The 13,517-nt window shown below is 33.2% G+C and overlaps 1 protein-coding gene across 1 annotated transcript in view; it reads right to left on the bottom strand.

The window, feature by feature from the left end:
- Window positions 1-1,966: 1,966 nt before the first annotated feature.
- Window positions 1,967-13,517, bottom strand: part of LOC150084176 (cyanocobalamin reductase / alkylcobalamin dealkylase-like) — a 42,293-nt gene continuing 30,742 nt past the window's right edge. The window contains exon 4 of the mRNA XM_090376146.1: window positions 1,967-2,257. Within this exon, the coding sequence (XP_090232272.1) occupies window positions 1,967-2,257 (291 nt within the window). The remainder of the gene's footprint in view (window positions 2,258-13,517) is intronic.

Genomic DNA, 13,517 nt, shown 5'->3' on the forward strand with positions numbered 1-13,517 from the left:
CCAGATGCCTGGGCAACAAAAAAAAAAAAAAAAAAAATTTAAGCTAACAACTGAAGTGTAAATTGCATCTTGAAGAATTAAGGAATTACATACAAAATGAATAAAAGATATTAAGCATAACAACAGAAATACCATATAGTGTAGTTGCCAAAAATAAATCGAAGATATATCTGATTACATTGTACTAGTAACAAAAGTAAATTTTATTATTAAACAGGCTAAAGTAACCTGAAGAAAATGTAATAATAAATGAACTGCTGAAAACAGTGGCAGGATTAAAAAGAATTTATTAAAATAAAAGAAACTTTAGGTACATTAAAATAAAATAGAAATAAACACTGGAAATATAAAATAAATTAAAAATAAAGCCTATAAAAAGTATAAAACTATTAAACTGCAGGGATAAAAATGTAATAAAATAACAGAAAATAAAAATATACATAAAATGCTTCTAGTAAGGAATGATCCTATTAGCCTTGCACTTTAGGGTGAAACTGGATATGAGAAGAGAAACTGTTGACACACATTGGAAAAATAATCTGAATAACAGCAAATGCACTTTAGTCAAAATTACTAAAGAATGTAGCTGTTTATCAAATTTCTTGCCCAGGTCATAAGAGCAATAAAAACATTCGGTGAATGTTGCAAAAAAATTAATTTTATTCCATGATAAATGTTTATATTATTAATATCCTGCAACATAATCTCCTTGCACCAGCCATAATCAAAAAAATTTTGGAAGTCTTCCTTCATGAATGCTTTTAAGCAGTCAATCTCATTTGATCAGATTTCTTGAATCAACTCAAATCATTTGCATCCTGTTTAATTGTGGACATAGCCAAAACTTGTATGGTGCCAATCAGAAAAATGGGGGGGGGGGGGGGTTAAATGACGAAAATATTTTTGTTTTAATCCTTTTCCATCGTGAAAATCCATGATGGAAAAAGAATTAAAACAGAAACATTTCCATCTTTTTTTTTTTTTCTTGCCCCTTCAGTCAAAAATTGCGAGATGGCAAAATGATATGCCATTTGTGTTATTTTTCATTCCACACATTAATACACAGTGTACAAGCCCAAAAGATGTTGTAAGCCCCACTCAATCTTTTAGCTATCACTATGTATTCAAAAACTAAGATTCACAAAACATTCTGATCACACCTAGCATGTTGGTGAATTCAAGGGACAACACCTTAAGAACAGGCTAGTTGGTCACAAGTATGCTATAGAACATCCTCAAACAGTGAGTTCATCCCTGTCCTGCACTTCTAGAGAGGTACAATATAACATCAATAAGGATAAATAATAATAAAAAAAATTCATTAATGTTGGTGAAAGCATTACATTTGGCATTAAGAACTAATACTATTAAACATGATTAAAACATGCATAACCCTCCACTGGAGTCAGTAAAGTATACCTCTATTTCTGTAGAGAAACTAATGCTGGTTTTGTCTCTGCAGCTACCCCAATCAATTCAACTATCTTCCCTTGCCCTTTCAGTTTCTTTTCTACACTCTTTACCTTTAGTTTGATTCCACTCTCATTTTATTTTGTCTGTCTGTCTCTCTCTCTCTCTCTCTCTCTCTCTTCAAATTCTTCAGCTAATTAAAGAATGTAGCCAGCATTCCAATATCCTACCAGTGGCATGGCACACACAAACACAATATTATACATACCTTTATAATTTCTCTACAGTTTTAAATTTTTACATTATTCCATTTTATTTTAATAAAATTCTTTTTGAGCCAATATTCTTTTTTTTTTTTAGTCAGTTTTCCTACCACTGATATAAACACAAATAAACTGTGTTTTACTGGCTTTTAAGTTGTTGTGACTTTTGGTTTATCGCATATATACAGGCTTGAAGTTCTTAAGATACTATATTACTGTTCAGGAATATTAAACTAGAAAAGAATCTTAGATGGTTTTTTTTTTTTTTTTTTTTTTTAAACCTATTCCCATCATTATGACCAAAGACTGTTCAGCAGCATCTTCCTATCCACAGGCTTTGTTGAAAAATACATTATCTGTTTATCTGAGTATCTTTCGGTGGTGGAAATAACATCCCGAAAAGTCCAGTCTTTCCAATGGAAATTATATCTCTCTAATAATTCATATCTATCTTTTTCTTTCCAGACTACATTTTGTGGATTTTTTTTTTGAAGATTTGGCACTTTTATCTTTTTAAAAATCAGAACTCCACGAAGAGCAAACCATCCTCCATACTTTGGATGGATACAAACACCATAAATTTTCTGGAAATATTGAAATTAAATTAAATCATCAGTTCTCTATAACCATTTTATATACTTGTTAATCAAGAATCAGTTACAATTCCCTAGTCATGGTTTGAGAGATAGTTGTACTAAATTTCAAATAAAGTATTAATTTGGCAACAGAGTAAACTCGCAATTATTTGTGTGCAGATTAGCTTGCATATTATCCATGCAAGATTGATTTATTTATAATTTACCAAATCTGAGTTTATGAAACTGCACATTACATTCATGCATACTTTGATTTTTTACTTTTGATTTTCATTACCTAAGGAATTAACAAAATGTTTAAGAAACTATACAAAGACTAATTCTGTGCACTTGTATACTATTTTGTTTTACATTTTCTTTAAAATAGCAGAGTTCCATTCTACAATGATATCATTACTGCTAAAAAAAAAAAAAAAAAAAAAAAAAATACTGTTGCACTTCCATTAAAATAACAATATTTAATTAATAATTAATGAAACAAAATTTAGCTTTAGGAAGGCACTTTTACATCATGTGGTTTAGTCTAAATTCTGCATTTAATTTACTGGGTCATAGGACATGGTTTGAAACCACGGTACAGATAACGATGTCAACTACCCAAAATCAACCAATTTTTATTATTTACATGCAGCACTTCATGAGATACACTATTACATCCATTGCTGGGCCAGAGTTGGGGAAGAATAATACTGGGAGGGGGGGAACCCCTATCAAGTAAAGTGGGGTACTATTTCAACAAATGTATTAAAATAATGCTACACCGTGTTGTATTTTGTCTTTCATGTCCATCTACCCACTGCAATCGAGCATGGGCTCTATTGCAGTGGGTAGATAGACTTTGTGTAGTAGCTCTTTAGAAATGACTACACTTATTCAAGCATTGACCTACTAATAGGGATTTATTAGCAACTGGATTTACTCTCCCCTCTCAAAACACCACTTGGTGGTTGTTGTTATTATTATTTGGTTTTTAGGAGCATTAGCAACTAAGGCCATATTGCTCCGGGGATATGTGGTGGCCATTCCCTGACCTTTCCGCATCCTCCATGTTTGGTAGTCACGGGCTCGAACCCCAGTGTAATCAAGAAGCGTGTGCTACACACTGCCGCTCCTGCCCAACGGAGGCACCTACACCACTTGGTCTATTGTTTAGATCAGTGTTTCCCAAACTTTTTTAGTCACGGAACACTTTTCATCTCGCAACATATTCATGAAACACTTACAAAACACAAGTTTAGCGAGAGCCAAAGAACTGTTGCTAATATTTTATTACATATAATGCACTGTGCATCAGGAGCATCTTCATTTCCAATACATGTAAAGCGAAATTCAAAACGACTGTAATTATACTTTTGTTTTGGTCATTTATTAGTTGGTTCCTGTTTTTTTCACTTCGGATTTTAGGGGAACAAAAGGCTGCAATTGTTCATACTGACTTTGAAGTGTGAAAATACTGTGTTCGTTTTCATCTACCACAGTTGCACTACTAGAATTACTTTGCTTCACGTTTTAAAGTTCCTTTTTTTTTCAACCACAAATCTATAGTCACATATATTAGAAATAACATTTCGAAATATTAATAATTATCAAAAAAATTTATACAAGGAAGTGAGTTTAGTTATGATATCGGTTCACTTTCTCCTCTCCTTCAACCTGTGTACTCCAGGCTAAATTGCATACTAGATCACCACATTGCTACTTTTTTGTAGGTGTCATTGCCTCTATGCAAAGCCATTCAAAATAAAGTGTTCTGCGGTCTATTTGATTATTAATCTGCCAGTACATTAACGTCTGAAAAAAAATTACGTTAAATATTATAATGATACAAAAGTGGTGTATGCTACAAATATGCAATATTTATTATTTTTTAATTAAAAATTACAATTTTAATTAATTACGATTTTTAATTATTAATTATGCAGAACACTTGTTCACATCTAGTGTTCCGTGAAACACAGTTTGAGAAATGCTGGCTTAGATATGATAAATTTGTTCACTGCTTAACACAAAGGTCACTAACTGATGCTATTGAAGATGAGTGGCCAAAATAAGTCTGAAACCAGTTGCAACAGTGCCCTCTAGTTTTTAGTAAATAAAAAATTTACCTATTAGGTGATGTTATTCAATTAATAATGACATTAGTTACTTCAGGTTGACTCATGGACAAATTAGTCATTTCTAAAACTAAAAATGACTAAGCCCAAAGTTCTGTCACTGAAGGGACAATATGATTCCCAGCCAGTAAAAAACACTAATAAGGAATAGTATTATACCAAATAAAGGTATGACGCCAAAACAAGTGGAATAATGCAATCATAATTTTGCTGCATAAGAAAGAAGATAAATCAGAAATTGGAAAATTATAGACCAATTAGCTTGTTGTCCCACATCTACAAGTTGTTCACAAGGGTCATTATTAACAGATTTAAAAAATACTTTATGAGAATCAACCGAAACAGCAAGCTGGCTTTAGGACAGGATTATCAACTATGGATCACCTTCACATAATATCACAGCTAATGAAAAAAGCAAATGAATATAAAATGCCATTATACCTGGTATTTGTGGAGTATGAAAAGGCATTTGACTCCATACAGCATAAAGCAATTTTTCGAGCACTGGAAAGACAAGGCATAGACATCCCATACATTATGATTTCGAAGAAAATATATAAGAACACTACCTCCTTCTTTAGACTACACAAAGACAGTATAAAATTTAAAATTGAGAAGGGAGTTCAACAAGGAAATGCAATATCTCCAGACACCTCCATAGGCAGGTGGGCAGGAGCAGCAGTGCGTAGCACACGCTTCTTGATTAGACTGGGGTTCAAGCCCGTGACCACCAAATATGGAGGATGCGGAAAGGTCAAGGAATGACCACTGCATATCCCCGGAGCAATGCCTTAGTTGCTAATGCTCCTAAAAACCAAATAACAACATCTCCAAAGTTGTTTACTGCTACCCTTGAAGCTTTCAGAAGACTGGACTGGTCACAGAGAGGAGTCAATGTCAATGGAGGGTACCTAAAACATTTACGATTTGTAGAGGACAATATGATCATAAGCCACAATCCCGGAGAATTAGAGGAAAATCTTAAATCGGTTATGCAGAGTTAGTAAGGATTTTGGACTACAGATGAATATGGTTAAACAAAAGTGATTATGACCTAGTATGCCACAGGAAGGGATATAATCATTGACAGAGCAGAAATTGAAAAGGTGGATTCATATGCAGTTGAACTTGGTTATAACAAGCACGAGAATAATGAGATCGTGGCTGTAATGAGCAAAAAGCCATAATGATTTTAATTTACGGTATTCCCATACAACCACTCATTGTTATAATGAGCATACACTACACAGATATGCCATACAAATTTTGGTAACTATGCGAACATTATTAATTGCTCAGGTAGTTGAAAAAACCCAATTCTAGGAATAGACAAAGATGAAAAAAGCAACTTAGCTTTTATGACCACCCGCATCAGATTAGCGGCCAATTTATGACCTTGTCCTTTCAGGGCCAGGGGCTACGCAATAGAGCATGGCATTCCGCTTGTCACGTTACTCTATTTACAGATTGTCTTGTATTCACTGAACCATAAATTTATTTCGGGAAGTCTAAAAATTTTGGAAACGGAACTTCTAAGAACTTTGTATGCAGATCACTTTACTATCATTTTAAAGTAAAATCAGTTAGAAATGAACCCTTCTTCAGAAACATGTCTAACAGAAGTGTCTCTTGATTCACGAAAAACTCTAAATTATTTGTGAGTTTAGAACGTGGAGCAAAAAATGTTGAAGCGTGTAAAACGTTTTTTTCCTCTTCAACAGTATCGACATTGTGGAAGAATAAACATGTTTGCATAATGACACTGGAAAAGAACATAACCGAAAAAAGAAAAAAAAAAAAAAAAAATTTAGAAAGTGCAAGGTTACAAACGTCAATGAAGCATTGCTTAAATGGTTCACTACACAAAGAAGTGTTGAATTTTCAATAGACGATCCATCTTGAAGGCCAAAAAATTTGCGAAACAATTTGAACATGACGATTTTGTAACAACGGTTGGGTTCGGTAGGTATATAGTAATATTTTTTCTCTAATATTTCTTTCGATTTTTTTGAATCTTTTTATCAAGTTATTGAGAATTAAAAAAAAATAGGAGGTAGATTAACTCAACACTGATATAGTGAGTAATGGTTATAATGAGGAAATTTTGTTGGTCCTTTAATGCTTGTTATAATCAAGTTTGACTGTACTTATCTTGGTCAAGTCATTAGCTGTAATAATGATAAATGGCTGGAAATCAAGAGAAGGATAAATTTCGGATGGATAGCATTCAGGAAATACTGTATAGTTATATGGTTAAAACAAAAGTAATGATGAACAAGCATGATATAGGAAGGGAAATAATCACTGAAGGAGTAGAAATTGAAAATGTGGATTCATATACTTATCTTGGATAAGTCATTAGTTGAAATAATGATAAATGGCTGGAAGACAAGAGAAGAATAAATTTTGGATGGATAGCATTCAGGAAATAGTCACATACTGAGGAGCAATATCCCAATTTGTCTGAAATGTAAAATAATGAACCGATGTATAGTCCCCACCATGACTTATGGAAGTGAAACTTGGGCACAGAGAAGAATGGAATGAATTATATTAGGAATCAGACTGGTGGATAAGAAGAGAAACACACGGTTTAGGCAGCAAACTCAAGTAAAGGACATTCTTATCAAAACTAAAGAACTGAAATGGACTTGGGCAGGATACACAGCTCAAAGACATGATGACAGATGATCCCAATTTGTCTGAAATGTAAAATAATGAACCGATGTATAGTCCCCACCATGACTTATGGAAGTGAAACTTGGGCACAGAGAAGAATGGAATGAATTATATTAGGAATCAGACTGGTGGATAAGAAGAGAAACACACGGTTTAGGCAGCAAACTCAAGTAAAGGACATTCTTATCAAAACTAAACAACTGAAATGGACTTGGGCAGGATACACAGCTCAAAGACATGATGACAGATGATCCCAATTTGTCTGAAATGTAAAATAATGAACCGATGTATAGTCCCCACCATGTTTGTTGTTATTTGGTTTTTAGGAGCATTAGCAACTAAGGCCATATTGCTCCGGGATATGCGGTGGTCATTCCTTGACCTTTCCGCATACTCTGTATTTGGTGGTGATGGGCTCGAACCCCGGTCTAATCAAGAAGCATGTGCTACGCACTGCTGCTCCTTCCCACCTGGCTACGGAGGCGCCCTCCCCACCATGACTTAGGGAAGTGAAACTTGGGCACAGAGAAGAATGGAATGAATTATATTAGGAATCAGACTGGTGGATAAGAAGAGAAACACACGGTTTAGGCAGCAAACTCAAGTAAAGGACATTCTTATCAAAACTAAAGAACTGAAATGGACTTGGGCAGGATACACAGCTCAAAGACATGATGACAGATGGACTAAGAAAATAACAGAATGGTACCCAAGAGGAGCTAAAAAAAAAACCTGGAAGACAACAACGGAGATGGACAGATGAAATTCAACAGTTTGTGGGCAGTAAGTGGATGGCCATTGCACAAAACAGAAGGAACTGGAAAGTTTCTGGGAAGGCCTTCATCCTGCAGTGGACTGAGATGGCTGACAATGATTATACCACATACTTAATACAGCTATTAATGTCATATTTGAGAAGCACAAACTTTCCTGCGTAAGTACCATGTTACCTTAATAATTAAAATAACATTAATTAATCATAAAATGAAAGAAACTAATTGTGAATACTAGAACCCACGTCTAGCAATACAAACACAATGCTCCACTCAAAGAAAAATCTTCACACTTAAAGGAGATATACCAATACCATAATAAATTAAATGAAATTAACATAAAGCCATGAATAAATAAAATGAGGGAAACCATAAGTACCATTTTTTAGGGAGAGACAGCCAATGAGTTCCAAAGAATTATTTCAGTCTAGCAAACCAATCAACACATGTCCCTATAAACACCAGGTAAAAAACAAAATAACAAACCAAATTCAAATGCACAAAATATGTCACAAATGATTGCAGTCTATACTTGAAATAGTTTTTTTTTTTTTTTTTGAGTTTATTTAATTGTTAATAATATTCAGCAGCAAAATGTGATTCAGCAACTAATACAGCCTTAATAAGTGAGGCGCCTCCGTAGCCAGGTGAGAAGGAGCAGCAGTGTGTAGCACACGCTTCTTGATTAGACCGGGGTTCGAGCCCGTCACCACCAAATACGGAGGATGCGGAAAGGTCAGGGAATGACCACCGCATATCCCGGAGCAATATGGCCTTAGTTGCTAATGCTCCTAAAAACCAAATAACAACAGCCTTAATAGGCATTATTTTATGTGGTAGAATGGTATTATTTTCTATTATATAAACATATATTCAATTAAAATATTAAATAAATTAAGTGAAAGAAACATGATAAAAGATATGCTAATACTAATAATACAAAAAAAGCAATAGAAGAATGAATTTTTCCAAAAGGCACATTCACCCAAAGCCACTGTATTATTCAGAGAGAAGAGCAGCAAATGAATTATTAAACCACATGGTCTGAAAGTGCCTTCCTAAATTTTGATTGAAATTTAAATTTTATTAAAATAATTTCATAAGTTTTTTCCAGCTGACAGCTTAAGTATTGTAATAATATTAACCTAAACTTAACACAGCCAATCCTTCATATACTTTAACAAAACTCTCTGCCACTTCCACATGGTTTTATTAAGGCGAGTTTTGCAAAACATAAGAAACACTGGCCGTATTAAGGTTAGATTATTAAATTATCTAACTCTTTTCACATAACATTAAATCTTTAACAGACCTTAAGCAATGCCAGACTTGGGTAGTCTGGGCTCTCACATACCTAAATAGACAAAATACATTATTCTAAAACAAAGGAAAAATGGGCATGGCACAATATATTTAGACACAAACAAAAAGAGAAATAATTCCAGTAAATGAAATGCAATGAAGAGCTAAAAACACTACTCCTTATGGTAGACACTACTCCTTCAATTGATCCAGGGACCCTCGACATTGGGTGCTACAGTGCAACTGCACACCTGTAAATCCAGTCTTGATCTTACACTTTTTTTCACAGAATTGTAAAAAAAAAAAAGTCCTGAAACAGGAATCTTCAGTTACAGTTCACACAGTAATTTTTAGCAATGCAATTTTTTCAAAAAAGTAATGCAATACCATGAAAAATCACAGTAACAAAGCTTGTTCTACTGTGAGCATTAAGACTATTGCATTTACTACGCAATATAAACCCTGCTATCCACAAAAACAGAAGAGTGGACAAAGAAATGCTCCAACTTTTCAAAATTTTATTTAATTTTTATGAATAAAATCAACACACACACACACACACACACACACACACACACACACCAGTAAAACTACCAATTCAAACAACCTTTTTTCCATGGTATAGTTATTCAGAATAGAGATTTTTCCTAAACAAGAATTTAAATTATGCTATCTGAACTTCTTTCAAAATGAATTTGGAATCACGGTATAAAAGTAAAATTATTCAAAAAGGAATTAAATGCAAAAAAAAATCAATCTGCTGTTAGTATGGGGGAATCTTCACAGTAACAGTTTCTTTTATTTATTTATTTTCAATTCTGACAATGCAGAGGACACAAGAGGAGAAAAGAGCGGCCAATATTCAAAATTATAATATAAAAAGTGCTCTTCACAACTTGTAATCAAGTCGCAATGAAACAGGGAAGAGCAGAGTTACTATATACATAATAATAAGTGTTAACCTACTACAACTGTAGTGTTAACTTAATAAGTTAAGTTACTACAGGGGTTCCCTGGTATCCGAGTATTCATTATCAGAGTCCCCACATTTAACAGGATTAATTTCAAGCAATGAAAATAATGTGGAGGATTTTTGGGAAAGTTTAATATTCTGAACAGTCAAAAAATTATTGGAAAAGCTTGAAAAGAAATTTCGTGTATATTAATGAATAACTGATGGAAAAAGTTATACCCTGATGTTCATAAATATGAAGAATGCAATGTGGCCGGGTTACAAAATAAAATTGTAAGTCTTGCAAAAGAAGCACATTTCTACAAAGTTGATGATGGGGATATTGCACAATTGCTTGAATCAAGTGCAAAACCACTTAAAAATGAGGAGCCAGCAGAATTAGACCAAATACCCACAGAAGAAGAGGAAGACGAAAATGATGACATGAGAAAATTGACCAAGCACTTGAATATTTTTGTAAGAATGACCATCTTCAAAATGGTGCAGCAAAAATTAAACATGAAGTTTAAGGCTACAACAATTGTATCTGGAAAAAAAACAACAACTCTGGATTCATTTTTTATTCGTAAAACTGAAAAAATAGTGCAACTTCAATAAACTTTACTTAATCTTATTGTTCAACATATAATAAAAAATATCTAATAAAGTAATTGTCTCTTTTTCAGTTCCTTCAATCTGTTTTTTCCTACGTACCAATGCATAATACACTTTACGAAAATTTGGTCCCCGTTTTAAGTGGAATTTTCTGGAACCAATTATCCTCTGATAATAAGGACCCCCTGTATACAATAGAAAACAGTTCATGGAAAAAGCTATTAAATGACTACGTATATTCTTACATGGAATTAAAGATAAGTTTCACAATGTTGATAAAAAAAATAAAAAAAACTGATGGGGTGGAAGGGGGTGTAAAAACAAGAGTTAAAAGAAAACAAAAATGACACTGTATATTGTATGGTGACAGAAAAGAAATAACCACAAAATGTCAAGGAGAATAATCTATAAGGTTAAATAGGCAGTAAAAAAAGGGGGGAAATACACAAAGGTAGAAGCTGCCTCAGTAATTTTATTATTATTAGCTATATGGTGCAAGGAAGCCTGAGGCTTATGCTGCACCAGCCAAAAAAAAAAAAAAAAAAATTCTGAATTACCCAGAGAGAGAGAGAGAGAGAGAGAGAGAGAAAGTCAGAAGTAGACAAGAATCTCCAAGAAAGAGAGAAGAATGATTATATCCAGCTCACTTGATTACAAATTTGACATGTTTTATGCTCTAAGAGAAATAAAGAACAAAATGGCAAATATAATACTTTTCTTCAAATAGACGATAGATGTAGGAGACATTTATTGTTTTTTTGAAGACAACAGAATTTAAATTTAAAGCTATCAATGTGTAATACATTAAAATTTAGCTTTTAAGAAATCATATTATTAGAGTTCTATTTGATTTCAATAGAATACTAATAACATGGTTTTTTAATTTTGTTTTAAATACAGACATTTTCGTCCATTTTTTTCCCTTCTTTTTGTTTGTATCCTAATACCATCTAAATTAAGTTCATAATTATATTCTACATTGGGACGGGATTCTTCACTAATACCGACTACCTCCTCCCATTATTAATCCAAATTACTGCAGTTTTAGTGTAAAACATTTATACACTGTATATAAGTTGAATGATATAAAAAGAAAGCGGAAACAAGGCAGAAAAATGGGGAAGTAGTCTTATTTTGTCAATTTTGTAATTATTTTGTCAATTTTGTAATTAACCCCTCTATCTCCCTTTTTCTCCCCACATATACATACAGTCGGACCTCTATATAACGAAATCGATCATTACCCTTGAAAAAATTCGTTATATAGAAATTTCATTATAAAGAAATATGACCTTTTCAACAATGAAAAATACTATAAATTCAGAAATATAGTAAAAGATGGGAAAGAAGTGAGAATGAATAAATTTTTTAACATTTTAAAACAATTTATTAATACATACATATTAAGAAATGACTACTTACATGATGCCCACAATTTGTTAGTAAAATGTTTAGAATTATGTCTTAAAATATTTGGTTATTTTTTGTTGTACACTGGATTCTACTGTACACCCTTCAAAAGATGTTCAGTGAAGAAATTTCTCAAAAACCTGCTTTTGCAAACTTTAAACTTTTTGTTTAAACTTTAAACACTCAGATATATTTTCTGTTACATTTTCTTCCCACTGAAGGCCTTGATGCAAAGTTTCAAATGCTCCCAACATTTGTTTGGAAGGTTTAACATTGCCCTCATTTTCATCCAAATCATTGTCGATATTGTCGTTAGTTCTTTAAGTACGCTCCAAAATGTCAGCGTCACTCAGATATTCAGCTACTATGACATCATTATCAACTCCTAAAAATTCGTCAAGGACAATTTCTCCACTGATCAAACCTCGCTTGGAACTCTTCCTAAGATTGCTCAATGTCTTCTAGTAGTTCATCCCAATCATCTCTGTTAATTAGCATTTTAGCAAAAACCTGCTTTTGCAAAACAATTTTTAATCGTTGTTTCCGTCATGTCCTGACCCCACACTTTCACCAACTCTGATATGCACATCCACAAATCTATAACAGAATCTATTAGGTTGGTTGGTTTCTATTCTTGGTATAATTTTTTTCGGTATGTGCCTTCAGTAGTGCATTTTCAAATTCTTGATAATGCTTTAGTCCATGCGCTGCAGTTAAGATGAATTATTCAGAAGGAAGAAAACAAGCTTCATGCTTGTAAGTTTCGAAATTACTGAGTGAAGGTGAGCAGGGCAGTCGTCAACAATCAATGAGATTTTTCTGTTTTCTTTCATCATTTTTCTATCGCAATTTCTTTCTATCCACTGCTCAAAAATTTCGCTTGTCATTCAAGATTTTTTTGTTGTAGTCCAACTCTAACAACTTTACTCCTTTGAAACATCAGGGTTATTTACTTTTGCCTATTACCAAAAGCTTCAGTTTTTCATTACCAGAAATATTTGCAACTATGAGTGTAATTCTCTCCTTACTATTTTTACCACCAAAACATTTATCACCTTTAAAAGTCTGTGTCTTGTTCGGCAAACATTTAAAAAATAGACACGTTTCATCAACATTGAATTTATCTTTGGACTCTTAGTCCTTCATAATTTTTTTCAAACTGTTTCTTTAAAATGGGTATAGTCTTCTTCGATTGCAACTCCACTTTCATCAGAAATAACTTTTTCGAGTAAGCCATGAAGCTCTTTAAATTTGTTCAACAAACGAGAACTGGTTTGGAATGTTTTGTGCCTCGGAAAAGATGCGTACTCTATAGCCTTTTCTTTTATTAATAGCACTGATATCAGCATGTTTTGGTCTCGAATCAACTTCATCCACTTAAAAACTGCTTCATCTACATCTTC

The sequence above is a fragment of the Mastigoproctus giganteus genome, chromosome 6 (genome assembly GCF_048544385.1).
Source record: "Mastigoproctus giganteus isolate SK-2022 chromosome 6, ASM4854438v1, whole genome shotgun sequence".
NCBI lineage: Eukaryota > Metazoa > Arthropoda > Arachnida > Uropygi > Thelyphonidae > Mastigoproctus > Mastigoproctus giganteus.